General features: G+C 39.2%; 1 protein-coding gene across 2 annotated transcripts in view; it reads right to left on the bottom strand.

The window, feature by feature from the left end:
• Window positions 1-419: 419 nt before the first annotated feature.
• tmem132e (transmembrane protein 132E) overlaps window positions 420-19,152 on the bottom strand; it is a 519,725-nt gene continuing 500,992 nt past the window's right edge. For both annotated transcript variants that reach the window (XM_084730028.1, XM_084730027.1), the window contains exons 8-9: window positions 12,840-13,034; window positions 420-4,936 (exon numbers count right to left, since the gene is read on the bottom strand). In XM_084730028.1, the coding sequence (XP_084586154.1) occupies window positions 3,866-4,936; window positions 12,840-13,034 (1,266 nt within the window). In that variant the 3' untranslated portion in view covers window positions 420-3,865. The remainder of the gene's footprint in view (window positions 4,937-12,839; window positions 13,035-19,152) is intronic.

The following is a 19,152-nucleotide window of genomic DNA, read 5'->3' as shown; positions in this document are numbered from 1 at the left end:
TAACATGGAGGCACACTGCCAACCAGCACTGCCTCTCAGTAATCTTGTTGGATAAAAAAGCACTACAAGTAAGAAGAGAAATATGCATTTTTCATTTGGGGTCATCTGTCCGTTTTAAAACTTCATATAAACATCAAATTGCAGTTGAAATCTCATCACAAAATATATTAAACCCATTACTTTCATTACTATATAAATCTGACATGTTTGTACCATTTTTGTACCAGTCCCCTTGTGAGATATTGTGTACCCAATAAGACAAACTCCTGCAAGGTCAGACTGTGCCTTCATATATGAAGCTACTGAGGCTGAATTGCTAATAAAACCCTCCCTGACAAACAGTATTAAACTGAAATACAAAACATTCCCACTCTCGTACCGTCCTCAACCGTGGAAGGTAAAGTAAAAATGACACAATGTCAGCTGTGTATTGCATTTTCTTTAGTACTTTACATATAACAGGAAAATACAAGGGTTTGTTTTCAAGAGAATACAGGAAATTTAACAGTGCTCTGTACATTAACATAGTTTTGTGAGTGTGGTGGTTGCTTGGCACAGCCGACTGAGCTGCGCACATCGTGCACAGTTTCCCATGGGGGGCAGAAAGGTACAATTCAAGATGTTCATTACATGTTTTAAGATGACTAAGTTTCTATTAGCAGCTTGAAGAGAATACAAAATGAGAAATATGTGCACTGTCACCAAAGCAGCATTACAAAAAAAAAAGACAACCTGCACAGAAGAGGAGGAAAAAATATTGTGAAAAATAAAGTGTTATTGAAATGTATCACATAATGGGAAACATATTTACATACAGTGTAAGTAAATCATTGGGAAAAACTAAAAGAAAAAAAAAACTATGAAAACAGTGTGTAAAGCTGCTATTAGATACTTAATCTGTTATACAGTAGTAGTTTTGCCAGATTGGGCTGACCACATTAACACTAAACAGCCAGGTTTAGTTAAGAATCCTACATTCATCCTGAGAAACCATCATTTAAAGATAAAACTGAAGCACTTCCAGCTACTGGCTGCTGCTTCTCTTAATTTCATGGCAAATCATGTTGATGCTGTGGCTGAAGGACGGGCTTGGACTGTCAAAAAAAAAAAAGAAAAAAGAAAAAAAAAAACTGTTTCATCTTCTCTTTAGATGTCAACATAGATTGAATATTATTCAACACTAGAATCAGGTCAGTATTCATTTCAACCACATTGAACAAAGAGAGGGCATGCAGTAAACCAAATCCTTGAAGTCCCAATCCAGGATTTATGAAGATATCAAATGTAGGTCTATATACATGTTGAATATTGAACGCTATGGTTTACTGATGTAAAATAATCTCATGGCAACTTTCAGATAAGTGAAAAATTAAAGTCTGTTTTGCTCCAGTATTTACAATGTTGCTTGCCATCAAACCATTTCCATCTTCAGGTCAAGTTTTACATGTGTGTTTAGCTGTCACATATGGTCAGCCAATGAACGAGGAGCTCAGGAAACACAAAATCTGTCCTTAGTTCAATGTTTATGTCCGATGTAAAGCTGTTTATTTTGTATAATGGTGCTGCCTCGAGAATAATTCTGGATTGGGTCTTAAATAAGGCTGTAGGGGCTGAAAAGCAGCGAGGATGGCAACAAAATGTTGTACATTTTGAGTGACGGTTATGAGCTTACGTTCATTATCACTACAGAGGGAGCAAGTAACATTAGTTTCCTTACAGGATCACTAAAAATCAGTCAGTCAGTTAACATAAAAGAGAAAATCCAAGCCCTTAGATACGGATTTAAAGGAAAGTGACACGAAAACCAATTTTTATCACGTGGTTGCTTCATTAGTCCTGAAAAGAACTTGTTTTAATGTGAGAGCAGAGCTGAAATAACATCAACCTTCAAAAGTAATCTCCATTTACCCACTCTAGTACTAAAAAGCATACGCTACGCTAACAGGGCAACTGCAATTAAAAATACTTTAAGCTCTGCTGTCATCATGCTCTCAGTTACTACGTGTCTGGCTGCCTCACAATGTTTTGGATGAGATCTCACTTGAGATATTTTATGCTCTCTCTCAACCTGCCAGATATTGCCTTCTCCTGCTTTAAGTGTAGTTTAAACTCCATGTCAGTAAGCTCAACACAGCAATTAACACTTTCTGCACAAGAAGACCTGCAAATGACACCCGCTTTGATTTGTCACTGAAGCCAAGCAGCATCCTGAGATACCTTAACATGTTCTTACAACCACATCCACGGCATCCAAACAGCTCATCTGTCAGAAGCGACACAAGAGAGCTACTAGACTCTTGTCCTGACCTCCAGATGTGAGTTCACTGGAATAGATTAAACAAAAGAGGGACTACATACATACATAGCAGGGTGTGTTTTTTTTCTTTAAAAAAACAGCATGACAACATGGGATGGCCATGATTTAAATGATGGTGCAAAATCAATAATTTATTCAGCAATCTCCTTTTTGGGTGGATGACATTTCCTGCAGAGTTGAGAGGATCTTGCATTCAGCGTGAATGTTTCAGTGTTGACTAGCACATTAGAAGTTTTTTCATTTTCCCAAAAGGCTGGAGGCCAGCCAAAACTTGAGGAAGGGAAATAAATCATCAAAAGATTAGATCTGTTACAATTCTGATGCATAGCAAATCCCCATGTTCAACAGTCAGATGTGGTACCACTCTGTTAAAAAGCTACAGTTCTGTCAGGACATTACCGAGGGGAACCTTCTACTCACCACAAGACTATAAAATTTTCAAGACTTCAACCGGCTTCCCACTCTTCTAGCTTGGAGTAAGTAACTTGTTGAACGTTCGTGCGGGAGGCGACTCTGGCTCGATACGGTATATACATATACTAGAGAGGAATGTCTGCGCGTATGTAGGCCTGACATGGCATGCGTGTAATGCATGATAACATATTTACTTTAGTAATGTGTATGAATGATTATATAATTACAATACAAACATTTACAAATTTGGAAAAAGTTGCTGATTGTGCCTCGAGATCCCCTTCCATGCAAAGAATGTTAGAGATCCTCACAATACACAAGCTCTTTTCTATTTATACCTCATGCTCGAGAGCAGTCGTAGTATCTTACATCTTACTACACCGTCTCTAGCCATAGTGAGAAAACAGGGTGTCCGCGCTGATATAAGAAGTGAACTGTGACCATTTTTATAAGGCATTAGATTTGTTCAGGACCAGGAGGACTAGTAGTAGGGCACTGCTTTTGACTACCTATGAAATGTAGAAAAATTTACGGAATGAACATGAGTACAAATCATGAGTGTGCTGCACCAAGAACAACAATGAAGAAAGTTTCGCCATGAAAAGAACACTTTTCCTACTTTGGCAAAAACAAAATGATTTTTTAACATAGCTTTCATGAGAGTCTTTGAGAGTTCTTTTGTTCATCAAAGGCCTCTTTGTTTGGAGTAGGTACAGTACTGCAGAGTCCTGCTGAGCCAGCAAAAACACAGTCAATACCAACCTCTTCTACATTCCTGTCCATATCAGGCTTTCTATAGAATCAAATTCTGAAAATAACAGAGCTGGAGCAGCTCTCATGTCTGGCCATGGCTCAGCTTCCCAGTGAAACATGTTTCCTGTAGCCAAGGTTTACAGATTTCTCTGGTGATTGAGATCCTCTTGTTCAAGTCTTTGGCTTCCTCGCACTCTCTCCTGTGTGAGCGTGTATGAGATTACAGCACTGTGCAAACTAAATGGAACACACCCTAACCAAAACAACAGTTGGCCTTTTAGTCTGTGAAAAATTATCTTTCACTTAGGTGAAAAAGAGAAAAATAGAAAGGAACATTTCTTTAGAAAGCTGAGAGTGGTGCTTCACACTGCACCTCTTATCTCAGGCTATTTCTTTTATTCTGCGCATGTAATCATGCAGTTCCTCTGGGTCTTGAAAGCCCATATCCTGGCAAACCCACTGAATGTCCTCTTCATCTGCTATGGGAATGGAGTTATAGGGCAGCTCTTCTGTGGGAAGGGTGGTAAAGGTGGTAAACTTGACTCTCTTGCGCTTGGAGGTGGGCGAACTGGCCTCCTCGCCGTTCTCCTTCGTAGAGCCCCCAGAGCTGCCGTCACCCCGCCCATGTACCTGGCTTTGAACGCTAGTCTGGGAACTGCCACTGCTGTGGTGGTCCCCGTGGCAGCATGTCTGTACGCCCTCCAAAGGGTTACTTGGACTTTCTACCTGCTGTGGTGACAGATCACATTGGGCCCTCAGTGGCTGGCCGTTTCCCAGGAACACCCAGTGGTGGGAATGGTCCATGTTGGCCTGACCCTCGGGCGGGATCCGCTTATGACGATATTTAAGCACAAAGACGATGCAGTTGATTAGAAAGACTAAGATTGCCAGACAAAAGACTCCCAGTAGAGCATACATGCCAATCTCAAGGTCGGTCATGTTACGAGGTGAATGCACAAACTCGTCTTCCTCCTCCTCATCACTCTCTGTTGGTTGCTCCTGGTTGCTAATGGTGGGAAAATTGGTGTAATCAATGGGAACACTGGCAGGCTGCTCATTGGATGTCTCATAAATTCTTCCACTGATGTTCGGATCAATGATTGGACGTCTGGTGACGGGCGCCAGCTCGATCTCACCCTCAGTGGTCGCCTCTTCCTCAGAGTCTTCCTCAGGGCCAAAGCGGACCTTCACATAAACTGCAGCAGATGCGATGACGCTTTTGCGTTTGGTCTTCTGGCAGGCCTCACAGATGGTCATCTCTACACGCACCATCTCGCCAGATCCCTCGCCTTCTGCCACCACCACAGGCCAGCGTTGCTGAGGCTCCTGGGATACTGACACAATTTTGTCATCCAGTGCGGAGGCATTGAGGTTGTAGTCTTTGGGATCAAAGTAAGTCAGAGTGGCGGCTGTGTTGTCACTGAAAAGCATCCAGATGGACAAACTGGCCTCCTGTGACACAAAAAGAGAGACATTCAGTTTAGATTGGCAGTTTCTTCTTGCAACAAAATAACTTTAATCTATTTCAAAAGTAAAAAAGGTTGCAGCAACAGGACAAAAATGCATCAGTGGTAAAATGTTGTAGGTATTGTAAATGGCTTTGTTATCTCCGACCAAGAATCAGAAATAGAATGAAAACTTGTCATGACAACAGGGGAAAATAAGCTTCTAGTGTTTTAAACCCATTGTTCATGAGAAAAAAAGTTTTGCAAGTTATTCAAAAAGGCCAAAACTTTTCAGCAGATAGTATTAGGTCCAAGAGCAAAATACTCAGGACAAAGGATACATATGCACCTAAACAGAGGGAGAAAACTATATGCAATTGATTATTAGGCTGAAAACAGAACAACGCAAGGAATTTGTAATGGAAGCTTTGTCATAGTCACAACTGAAAAACTGTATTTATGTCAAGTCTCAACATATTCAACAGTAGTGACTATCTAAAAAATGAAATATGAAAAACTTGTTGAGGAAACAGACAGTGCTTTCTCGGATGACAGTAGTCAAACACAAAGATTCAAGGAGAAAACAATGAGAAGTTAACGCAAGAGACAGCAAGGACCATCCTCTAAAACCTTGAGGACGAGATCAGGACAGACACTGAGTTTAGCACAAATCCCATTAAAGTTAAACACTAGTGGTGGGAGACTTAATAAAATAAAAGTAGCTTTGTTTAAAAAATTTCATGTGATTTTTCTTTCAATTATTCTGATGCCATAAACAGAGACAATACTGTAGCTAAATAAATATAATAACACTCCTCGTGGTATTGGTACTCCATGTTCCCTAAAACTCTGCTTGTTGCATGACAGAAATGTTCTCAACAAATAATACTTTACTAAACTGTGAAGTTTTCTGTGGGGGCTTTACTACCCTTACAGCTCAGCGTTGCCCCAAGGCAACTAAAAAGATCATTTTTTAAAATCAAAACCATAATATATGAAGTAGAGGGTTAATGATTTTGCTGAGCCTAAACTGCTCCCTTAGCTTCGCGCGTAACAAAAAATCAATTAATGTGGTTAAAGTTTTGCTTACCTCAAACAAAACACATTGTGTCCTAAGGACAGGCAAGTTCAACATATTTTCAATCATAACTGTACAAAGTTTTAGACGTCTACCAGTGATGGCGAAGCACAAATTTAACCTTTAGACTTTAATGGCTCATAATAATGTTGAGTAGGTGTGTCACGATTCTCCAAATCCACTATTCAATATGAAGTTCACAGTTCAATTCAATTTGATTTTATGATTTAAACTTTTCTTTTATTTTGCACTGTTGGCTATAGCATTGTTAGACTGTCAAGTTTTGTTTAGCAAAGATCAACAGATCATTGGTTTTATGCTCTGACAACTGTCAAATTATTCTCTAAACAGATGAAGTGTGATATATGCAGTCAAGTGTTTTTTTCTTTAGACACATGCCGGGCGTCACAAGTAGGCGGGGGTGGAGAGAATAACACACGCTGTGAGAATCACAGATTCTGTCTTTCAGTTGATTGTTGAAATTGTCTAGCTCATCAAGAGACAAATGTTGTGCAAGAAACTGACCAACAGAATGATGGGAAGGTATGACAGGCCATAACACAACATGATCTGATGGAATGGTGTATTTATAGCACACCACATAAGGCATATCATGTCTATGACTTTAAGCTTTTCATGTGACATTTACTGCAGTTTGGTCAGGCACATTTCATGAGGTTTTGGACGCTGTAACAGTTAGCTGGTGACCATCGTCATGGTAACTTTCGTTGTGGTTAACATGGAGACTGCTGCAGTTTGGTTAGGTTTAGGCACAAAAACAATCTTGTTAGGTTTAGGAAAAGTTCATAGTTTGGGTTAAAACAGTCATGCAAGTTAAGTTACATACATAAGTTAACATACAATACATAGGTGATGTAAGTACATGGCGTATGTGACATAAGTAAAGTACAATACGTAAGTCAAAATCAGTCGATGTCAACTTTTGGTTTTACACAAACTACAGTCTCCTGGGTGAAATTCTTTTGTCACTCTTTATACAAATCACCTGACCTGTCTGCACAATACAAGTCAGTACAGACTAAATGGCGTGAAAAGACACGTAATAAGCAGAAAAGGCGTTCTGATAATGTGCAAAATGACTTAAGACTTAAGTTATTCATACACCGTTTGGAAAGACGAGGCAGGATAACAATTCAATCCCTGCTCCAAACAGAAAAGTTACATATAGTTGCTTTAAGACTTCTGCTTATGCTTGATCATTTCTGCAAAGATGCCACATGCTGCGTTAATATCAAAGTACAAAAAGAGTCAAAAAGCTGTGACTCTGCCTTGTGTTTTTATCTCTCCAAAGACTGTTTAAATGGTTCAGATCCCATTCTTTCATGGCATTGACCGCGATTTGAAAATCTGTTCCCAACTGAGCCTTTGAAGTTATGGACTTGCTCCAATCCCTAAATCTCCAGAGCTTTTGTGAACATGTGCAGTACCCTGTGCTCAGTGCAAGCCTTGACACGCACACAGACGGCCTGCCTCTGATGTGCACACCAGCAAGCCACTTTCAAGCACGAAGGAGGAAGGGGTGGCAGGAATGGCTGCGCTCTCCTGAAGGCTACGACGCAGCTCCGCTCTGCAGCACACACAGATAAGCCACATACAGCAGCAGCGTGTGCTTCGAATGATGAGCTCGAGTCCATTTCTTAGTGTTTGTTGTGTGTCATCTTCTCATTTTGTACTTTCTATATCGCTCTTCACTGTCTATATTCCCCTATAGAGAGGCAAGATAAAATGCCTGGATTCCTGCATCCAGGTAACCAACCTGACAACATTCATCTGCCGCAGAGTGAACCACAACACTGGGGTCCATGTAATCAAGGCTGTGTTTGACAGTGCCCTTTGTTCACAGCTGGCTTTAAAAACATCAGCAACCAACCATGGAGAGAGGGAAAAAACACAGTCAGACAGTTTTAGGTTGTTTTTTTTCTCTTTTTTTGTTGCAAATGGAAGATGTATGCCCAGTCTTTTCAGGACAAAAATCCCTTTAGCCTGGTTCAGGAAAAGATTAATGTTGTGACGATATTCCACCCTAAGCAAAACCTCTATCATCACAGCATGACAGATATGGCCTTTGATATGGATGATGTAAATAATACATTGAATATGGTATATCTGCTTTATGAGTGCTATGAAAAATCTGATATAGCAACAAAAGGAAATGGGCGGGGGGTTTTCACTCACGTGAAAAAACTGACACTTGCTTTTCTATGCTGGTATAACAGAGAAGGACTTTTTTTTTGCAGCTGCTAAAGTAACATCCACAGAATAATTATATAAGCTTTCTTTACTGAATATATTTATGATGCCTTCAGATTGCTGCTTCACCTTTAATACCTTTAATATAAGTGCAGTCTCCCTCATGTGCAGCAACAGTTTTTAACTGCACTGATGTTTTCATTGAAATTCTACGCGCCAATAAATATGGATTGAAGCAAAATATTCTTCAGATGAAAAGATGTTGTGAATTTTGGAAATGACTTTCGGACTTTACAACACTCTGGGGTCATCGGAAATGTTTGGATCACATGGAAACTCTGTTCAGCCTCAATGTTAAACATTCTGGCATTCTCCTCCTTTTTTTCCCCCCAAGCAGATATCTTGGTTACAACTAGATGAAGCTGGTAAAGCAGTTTTGTGTTTGTATGTATAGTATTTGTTCAGTTTTGGAAATCCCACAATCTTTAGAAAGCATTAGTGTTAGCTCAGTGTTCATTATCAGTGTCAGGTGGCCACAGGTTCTAGAAATCGACTGCGTTTCTGGTCTGTGGAAGAGAAACAGAGATAATGCTAGCAAAAAGTTTTTCATATCAAGAGCGAATTACCCCAGTTTTGTTGGTAACCTGTTGTATAATTGCAATACAACACTCGAGGGTGTGCCCTACCATCATTACTGTCATCAATAAACGTTGATGATTGGAAAGCGCGTCCTCTTGTGTAATATTGGTCAATTCTTTATTCTGACTGCATTCCATATTAATTGTCATCCATTTAATAAATTTAATAATTTATTTGTCTATTACAGAAAACTAGCAAAAGTTATACTGCCATGAGTTTAAAATGTGTTATTTGTTTTTCATGCCACATGTATGGCATTTATTTTGGAACAGAAAACTATTTTTCCTGCTAGATTATTAACGGAATAGTTTGGATTATTTGTGTAGGGGTCTATGAGGTACTTCTCAATAGTCAGTGTATTAGCTACAGTAAATGCTGTTCGGCATGTCCTCAGTTAGGAGAAGCAGAGAGGGGCACGAAGACAGAAGCTAAGCAATGAATTGTTTTGGACTGGATCGGCAGTAAAACGTATTTTAGCCACAAATGAACAAGTCAAGCAGCAAAGTTAAAGTGAAAATATTCTGAATGTCACAGAAACTGATATGGATTTTTTAGGAGAACCTTTTTAGGCAGCTAAAAATACCTTTTGCTGCTGATCCTGCCCACTGCAGTACATTGCTTAACTTCTGTACTGGTGCTCCTCTCTGCTTCTCCTAATTGAGCGCGGCCATCAATGGTTAATAGACTGACTATTGATAAGCACCTCATACAACCCTGCTTTAAATAATCCAAACTATCCCTTGAAGTCTTTTTGTTGGAAAAAAGTGATGACAGCCTGATGAGGCCCAGAGGGATTTCTGCTGATATTATTTTATGTATCTATCTTACTAAACCACTGACACACAATTTTCACAATTAATGTAATCTGTGCAATTCCATAAGGTAATGTGCATTAGGACGAACTTTCCTGTCTTTGATTTTATTTGGATGTAAATTAAACATTAACAGCTTGGATTATAAAATATGCATACGCATAAAAAAATATTCCCCTAGAAATATTATTCTGAGACATGCAAATAATACCATCATGATTCATAAATACCTTATTAAATTACTCATTTAAGCAGTAAAAGTGAGTAAGTCACACCAACAGAAATGGTTTATGACGAACCTTCAAGTGCTGAAGCCGTTCAGTTCTGAAAAGCTTGAACTTTGTCAAGTGGAAAAGAGAATGATGCAAAGAGACCTTGATTGTCCAACTCTGCCCATCCATAGTTTATGTGTTCATTCATTTCTCGAGTAATAGAGGACATTTAGAAAGTTTTCCTGTGAAACAGAATCAAATGGCTTGAAATAGCTCCAGTACTCCTCTGAGAGCTTTGCCGGCAGAGGAATTGGCTGCCTTTTATGGCCCGGCCTTGGAGAGCACTTAGGACAATACATTACAATAATTAAATTTCAAGGTGGCCAAGAAGCGGAAAGCAAGAAAAATTGGAATTTAATGCTCGCTTCTCTCTCACTGATGCTTGATGGGGTTGTCGTTGCATTTTTAGCAACGTGCAGGCCAATGAAAGGGCAAAGCAGGGAAAGAACCAAGACACACACACGCATACACACTTCTCCCGAGGTGAAGCAGGGCTACCAATTAATTCCTTGCAGAGAATTGCAGAGATGCTTACTCCTGTGTAAAGAGACAGTGGTTAAAGAAAAAGTACACTTTCTGCTTTTTTTTTTTTACGCACAAACGTCTTCTCACTTCTCACTTGAGTAATAAAATCCATTTTGGGAAATGTATTTGGACGTATCAGAAGTGTTTTGTCGGGCTTGGCTAATGTGGAGGTTGTGATAAAACAGCACCAAGGATACTTATTAGTTCACTGCAGCCGCCTTTATCTGGTGTCCTTGCTAACAATGCAGACTGGAGCTTAAAAGATTTAGCTCGGAAATAATTTTATTACTCAGAAGTGAAACCAGTGCCTGCTTGTTGATATACTGCACAGCCACTGAGGGGATTTGCAAATAAACTTCATTTTACCCTCCAGAGACGGAAATAAGGAAACACACTGAGTACTAAGTGTTAGTAAGGCATGAGGAGGCACAATACTGCATGTACTCGCTTACTTTTACTTCTACATTTAGTCATTGTTGACTGCCATATTTAAATGTATATAGAGGTAAACAGTATTACATTTTGACCTTAAAGCGAGTGAACAGCAAAATGTATTTTAGCCACGCATCTGTGAAGATTCTCAGTCATCCAGGAGTACACAACAACTCTTAAAGACAATTTTAGCCATCTAAAAAATAAGCTCTCCTAAAAAGTTCATAATATTTTTACCACTTTACTTTGCCTTTAGACAGTCTTTTCCAAGGGGAAACTACAGTTATATAAACAAAGTCGCTCTCTCCAGAGCCACCAAACTCCTTTCACAAAATCAGTAATCTTACCTCGTGAGCTGGGAGCTGCTCATCTTCCGCTGCTACTGAGTTTGTGGCACCTGTATTTTCTAGGGTTAGTTTGGATTCACCATAATAACACAAACAAACTGACTGATGGAGGCAGCGGTAGACCAGCCGCTCCAGTGCTCCATGAGGTCAAATTACTTTTTGAGTTTGGTCGCTTTGGAAAGAGCAATATTTGGCTTATAATGCCGATTTGTTGTTGGAAAAGGATGTCTGATGGCAAGATAAAGTGGTGAAAATATTCTAGATATAGTGTGCCAACCGCCATCTACTATAGGTAATACTACAGATAAGTACCTCATACACCTCATTTCAAAAAATCTCCTTAAGAAAGGGTATGCACATGAATTAGTGCCAATCTGATATCGATTTGATATGTTAACATCAATAAAAGTGTGTTTGTTTTGAACAACATTTAAACAACACCAAAATTTCAAGAATCAGAATAGAATCACACTGCCTCTTCTTCCCAATTAGGATGAATTTTTCATGGAATTGGGACTGACTTGGTTCCAGCGTCAGCTTATTATTTACCTCTGCTAACTTTACAGTCACACAGCGCACACATGTACTCTTCATAAATATGTAGCAACGACTGTGGTGCCACCTGCATATCTTTATGACACTGTTGAATGTTTTGCAGACTAAAATGCAATGTAAATATTTCATGCAGCCTTGGACATGGTGTCACACTTTTCAGCGTGTGAATTTGAAGTGGGTATGTGATTGGGGATCATATCTATTCAGCTACAGCACACACTCACACACACTTTCTATTACTTAGGAGGGTATCGCATTGGCACACATTAAGTCCTTTGAGACTTAAAAGGTTAGTTGGGTTTTGACGAGGGGTTGTATAAGGGTACTTATTGATAATCACCTATGGATGCCAGTTGGCACAACCTCAGTTAGGAGAAGCAGAGAAGAAGCTACACGCAATGATCTGCTATGGACAGGATCAGCAACCAAAGGTATTTTAGCCATTTAAAAAAGGTTCACCCCAAAAAATAAACTGATTTAAACTGACACAAACTGATACTGATTTCTTTAGATGGGTCTTTCTTTATGTGGCTAAAATTTCTCTGTTTTGCTGCTGACCCTGTCCACAGCAGTGGACTTGCTTGGCTTCCTTCACAGTACTTCACAGCTGCTTCTCGAAACTGCAATATACTGTAGTTACTGACTGTTGATAAGTACTGTACCTCATACAAGCCTACTTTAAATAATCTGAACTGTCCCTTACCCCTCACCTTAAAAGTTATTATTAATTTATTAAGTTATTAATTTATTTTGTGGAATTTTTGTTGCTGAATTGGAGGTAAATCCCCATGAAATGACTGTGAGAACATACATTTTTCCCCATAACATGACTGAAACGAGTGCATACAGTTCAGTTTTTGGGTCAGACCTGCGGCTGTGTGTCCGTTGCGTTGTATCCGTTGCGTATCTCAGACATCTGTATTGGTTTTCTGATACATTTCAATTAATCTTGACACAATCGAGTGCCAGTAAACACAATTTTGAACATTACTGCATATAATTTCTCTTTTCTGCACTTCTGAGGGATATCTTGCTGTACCTGTTTGGGCGCAGTGAGCGTCTGGACGCCGGTTGCCTTGGCCACCATGGTGTGGCTGTTGCCGGGGCTGGGCTGCAGCGACAGAGTCAGGCCTGAGATGGCGTGAACACGCATCTCCGTGATGGAAACCTTGTCGTCTGTGACTGAGAACGCTGACTCTCCCAACACCGCATCCACAGCCAGCGGAGACTCCACCTGCAGAAAGAAGATGCTCTTTTATTGTTTCTCCACATGACAGAGGGCCATCGTTTAAGTCCAGAATAGACAACAGCTTTATTGTCTTTCTGAAGCTCATAAAGCCTGTGACAAGCCACTTTTGGATTAAAGTGCTTTGTGCTGTTGTTTGTTCCAGTGCGTCTTGGATCCATGTGTCAATGCCTCTCTGTCCATCATAGTGAAAATATAAACAAAAAGAAAAAACACTCGAGACAGAATCCATCAGCAATCAGACAAGGAGGTACAATCCAAAGCAGCCAGTATGCTTTCAAATTGACGGTTAGCTGAAACACTTGTGCCCATCTAAGTGTCACCACATGAAATATCAAAACCATTTGAAGTCGGTCTCGCCTGTTCGGGTAATCCCAGGCTTTTGACAGGCCTCTGCACTCGCTACTTTGAGCACTTTTAAAAGATCATCATTTCACTTTGCAATTGCAACCAGAGGTCAGGAGGGACTTGAACAAAGTAAAGAGCCATTGAGCGAGGCGGCGGCCTTGTCCTCAGAGTCAGGCGGGGGAAATCTTTTCCACCTTCATCTCAAGCATTTTCCAGCTCTAACTGGCAGCAAATAAAGCATGTGATGCTCGAGCAGTGAAGGGTGTGGTGCTCTGACAAGCTTCCCCCCGATCATCATCAACTGAAACCTTGAAACAGCAAGATGACTACATCTCCTGTTCTGCTTCCACAAAATATTATTTAGAGGCCTTATCAAATAATAAAAATTAGACATAAGATGTTCTTTATTAAACAGTATTGGAACCTTTATTTAACTTTATTAGAAGTTAATAAGGGATGCGTTACAACAGATGTGTATTATTTCCCACTGTCAGTAGACTTTATTACAGGCAGGAACACACACAAACTGTACTGTAAACTAAAGTGTATTGTTTTAGAGGTTGTGTTTCAAGTAGCAGATATGCAATTTCCTTTGAGTACAGTTTTTAATGGTATAACTGTGAGAAATAATACACTTTAGTTTTCAGTACAGTTCTGTTGTAATGTGCCCCTAATTACCCTCTAAAATAGAAAAAATACCCTTCTATATACTGTATATGGAGCTTTGCTGAGACGGAGACTCTGCTCCTGTAACTGTGTCTTCCTTTGCGTGATTTCCACATCATTTGTCGTCCAAATTGGCTCAGATCTACAGTAAGTGCCACATAATTTGGTGCAATAATTTGTCATGTAATTTGGTGCAATGTAATTTGTCATGTGTGTCATGAAGGCTTGAGCCAAATCATCGGTGGAAACAGATGCGTCTGCAGGTGTCTGGTTTTATTAATTTGGTCTCGGTATGTTATGATTTCTGTTGTGCTCGAAATCATTTATCCCCTTAATAAAAACACACACATGCACAGATGCAGTCAACACAAACAAAGTGCGGTGGTCTGCCAGTCTTTTTTTTTTTATTAAAGCCCCTGTAGCTTTTACTCTTGCTCTACACTGTTTAGTAACTGATGCCTACATAACAGAGGGATAAATGGTAGCTTCTGTATTATTTCCTTTATGGAACAAGCTGCATGGAGGTTTTGAGAAGGAAATAGTTATTATTATAACAGAAGAAACCTGTATTGCACCTTTTTTAAGTAAATTATGTTTATTTACTGTCTGTCAGACATTTTCATGCAGCTCTGTGGTAATTTTTCAAGGCTGTAGTTCAAATATTCTGCTGAATTTAAGAAAAAATAACTCCACTTACAATCTTTTTTCTGGAGCTTTCAACAGCATCTCATTGTCTTAATCAGCTATATATTTTGCTCAGTAAATATTTTGTTAAACTACTATTTCAAAGGTCAAGAATGAGCTTTCAGAATAATGAGGGTCTATTTGTGACTGTTGGTCTTCTCCACTAATAAACTTTTGCTGTGTTGTGCAAAAAAACAAAAACAAAAAAAAAAACACTATTCTGTTCTTATTACATATTTTTTCCAGCCAGTTTTCCAGAGGTCATCTGTGCAACTTATCACAACACATATTTACATCCAGGCAGCAACGTCTAGTGGCTGTAGTAATTATGATGGGTGCAAAGGAGACAGTCAGGTAATGTTTGAGCAACACCTCTGTAAGAAGGCCTACTGCTTTGATTTGTAATTCCACGCAAGACATCAATACTTCATATCAAGTTCTCAAAGGGACTTACAAATTAAATCAACTCACTCACTCACTCACTCTCACTTTTTTCTGGAACCTGTAGGGATGTAATGATTCCAAAAAACTTTAAGTACAATAATGCCATGATAAAAAGACCATGATATGATGATCATCACAATATTAAAAAACAAAACTATGTAATATCACGGTAGATGCCTGGTTCTGTATCGAGACATTGTTGTGATATATTATTACACCGTTAGTATCTTGTCTTAAGTGCTCATGTCTATATTCTCCACTTGAGAATCAGACCTCGCCTTAAATCAGTCGTTCTCAAACACTGGGTCGTGACCCACAGGCGGGTCACAGGAGCTTTTATTTGGGTCGCCAAATGAATAAAAGATTATGGAAGAAATTCTGCAAATTTAAGATTTTATATCTGCAGTACACCTTTAATAAAATATTTAAAATGTCTCTGTTAAATATATATAGTTTCTTTACTCCTCTCTGACAGTAAACTGAATATCTTTGAGATGTGGACAAAACAAGACATTTGAGGACATCACCTTGGACTTGAGGAGACACTGATCAATATTTTCTGACACTTTATGGACAAAACAACTAATCGATCAATGGAAAAACTGTTGCCAGATTGAACACTAGTTGAAAAACACACAATGGTTTGTCATTTTTAGAAAGTGGGTCCCCAGAAAAAAACAGGAAAACTGCCTTAAATGACACTTTCACTTTTTATTTTCAGTGTTATGGTGTTTGTTACAACATAGTAGCTCACACTAATTAGGTGGCTTGATGATTATTGTAAAACTTTGTGTTGCACAGCTATAAGATCAATATAAGGCTCCTTGCTAATTCTGAAACAATTCTTGCCTCTCTGCAGCTGCGTGTAACGTTTTCACCCTACAGCACCTTCAGCTCCTTGCCCTTGATGTTTTGCTTTATACAGTATATTTATGCACAACACGCTGTGTGTGCTGAATCGCTGTCTGCATGCTGCATTAATATCAGAGTCAAGTGTTATAAAGTTACAAAAGTATAGCTGAAAATTTCACAAAGGAATAAAAAGCAAATCCTCCATACTGGTTAATGCTTCAGGGCTAAAAATAGGAGAGAAAAAAAAAAAAACTTTTATGCAGCGAAATCCTGCAGTCAGGTTCCACTTCCATATGCATATTGTTTGGTGTGATGGATTAATGTGCCAGAAAGGAGAGTTATGGTTCACTGGGCACCACACAAACACACACATACAAGTGTGCATGCAAAACCCTAAGGCATGATAGTAAATGGATGCACAAGTAAACTTTTAAAGTTTTCATGAGGACAACTCAGACGTATGATGGATCGCTCTCACTACGGGAGCGTTTCCTGCCACAACAAACAATTTTTTGCATTAGCTTGATTGTGAAACTTTTTATTTCAGAGGACGGATTTACTTTAAGAGGAGTTTTAATAGAGATACAATCCAGATGTCTTTTTACGAATAATAACAGAGAGGTGAAAGATGTGTCTTGAGGAAAAAACAAGCCAATTTGGGTGTAAAAAAATAATAATGCCTAAACATAAATCCTACTGAGGTCAGACTGAGAGTGACTCCGCCAGTGAAAACTGTTTGCTTACGATTGATTTTCTGCTATTTCACTTTCTTTTCCACTGTGCCTGATATTTTCACAGGCCAATTAAAGCGACTAAAAAGAAAATCTAATACTATTAAAATCAATATTGGCGACTATGTACAAATGTCAAAACACAATTCAAAGATGGACAACGTTGTACATCGATTGTCTGAACTAAAACATTTAATCACAGAAACTAATCTTGTTTGGGGTTATGAGACATGATGGAAACATATGATACTGTGAACACATTTATTCTTGAGCTGTCATGTAGCCAATTTCAGGGATATTTGAGAAAGATTGCTTTGTCACTACAGATCAATGCAACTTTGGTAGCAATATGTGAAACACCCCAAGTCTCTGCTATTTTTGTTGCTTGAATCGGCACACACAGAGCCTAAAACATCATATAAACCTATTTTATGCACGTTACAGTTGTCTATTACCTTAAATTCTTAACCCCAAAATCTACCTAAACATAAACTTTTTAATCTCACATAGAACAGGCCCAATTATAGAAATATAATAGAAACATTAATTTACAAAAAACACATTTTCTTTGAGTAAAGAGTAGGATCCAGTGATACATTTAGTGTCTCACAGGAGTTCCCATTCAAAGTTAAAATAAAGAGAGATGCTTGAATGTGGAGAACAAAGACTTTAAAAGATATTAGAGGTCCACAGAATGATTCATGATTCATTCTTTCATATAATGTGCAAGTTAAAAGGGTGCACGTCTCCTTATGAGGTGCTCTAAGCTCCTTTATACTCCACTGTTGTAACTGCACCTGCCAAGAATTCTTATGTACGTGATCATGTGATTTATGGATGTGCATTGGTCGTTCTGCTTGGGCCTCAGTGCTGTTATCGGTATTAAAGCACAGTGATGTTAAAAAGAAGAGGGGACATCAATTTCTCCTGCAATACAACGTGTGACTCTGCACATTCTGGACGAGAGCACGTTTTCTGTTAGAGGCAGTTAGTTTTTGCAACGCGGTCTCATATCTGAAAAACAGGAGTGCTGCAACGTACATCAAATTGTTTTTCCCAGCATAGCGAAGTCATGACCCACCCTGCTCTGCCTCTGATTGGCTCACCCAGACATTCTGACTCCTCGTGCCCAGTCTCACTCCTCATGCCTAAACCTATAGCCAACCCAAACCAACAAGTGCAAAGAGAACTACACTGTAAACTCTAATACGTTAAGTTTATTTAAAAATAACATTGATAGGAAATCGATTACCTTGGTAAAATAAGTAAAAAAACTGAATGAATGAAACAAGTATGAGTGCAAAAAGTACTAGAAACTTAGTGTGAGCAAATAAAATTGAAAGACTAGCATAAATTAGGTTAGAGACACTAGTTAATTTAAGTAAGGACACTATTTGCATTAGACTCAGAGTAGCGTGGGTCATGACTTTGCCATGCTGGGAAAAACATTTTGGTGCATCTGGGTGATGTTGTAAAACTGTCGCAGTTTGGGCACCAAAACTACTTGGTTAGATTTAGGCGAAGATCATGTTTTGGGTTAAAGTAACCTAAAACAGTCATATCAGTTAAAATAAGTCAGCGGGGACTTCAGGTTTCAGACGGGTCTCCTGGGTGAAAGTCTGGGTGTTTGAGGCATCCATCCACCCTGACCTCCTCCATGTGTTGACTCTCTGTGCACAGTCTGAGTCACCAGATGTACACTGTGGGTATATGCCTGCCACTGGCTGCCATTTCCGCTATCTGTGATTTTAAAAATCCCCTTTGCTGCGTGCAGCAACCACCGAGTTAGCAACCTACACACTGTAATCTCAATTAAACAGGCTAGCAGCTGTTATCTTGTCTTTCATGAGGATTTAAGCATTTTAATGTCAGGGCTCATCTCCTCACGTGCAAATGTTCCACTAAAATTAGTTCCCCCAACATTGCTTTGCAGGGGCACCGTCACTGCATCGTGGGCTTAGCGCTGCCCAGAATGACTGTGATTGGTTTACAGAGATACAAACAAGCCAAAGTGTTTTTTCACCTATAGCAGAATGGTTGCGTGTGTGCGCTGTGGAGACCACTCTTTGTATATCACCTGACTTCCTCCTGTCATAATTACTATGGCTGCTCGAGGTTGACACCTAGCAATAAACATAAATACGAACTGTAAAAAGCTACTTGCATAAATGAACTATACTGTTGTTTTCCCAGCGAGGGTGTTGGGAGTTTATAACATGTTGCTTTTGCTGCTGATACTGGATGTGGTCAGACATCAAATTTTCAATCGGAAAAGGTCAGTGAAAAAATCTTTTTCACCTTTTAGCACACCTAGGTGGGGAAAGACGTGTTTTTTAAGGGAAATGAGAGGATTGATTGATGTCAACCCTTACCCTGTGATA

Source organism: Lutjanus erythropterus, chromosome 11 (assembly GCF_056507025.1).
Source record: "Lutjanus erythropterus isolate fLutEry1 chromosome 11, fLutEry1.hap2, whole genome shotgun sequence".
NCBI classification, from domain to species: Eukaryota; Metazoa; Chordata; class Actinopteri; order Lutjaniformes; family Lutjanidae; genus Lutjanus; species Lutjanus erythropterus.
Note: the sequence above shows the minus strand (reverse complement) of the source record. Positions and strands in the feature narration are given on the sequence as shown.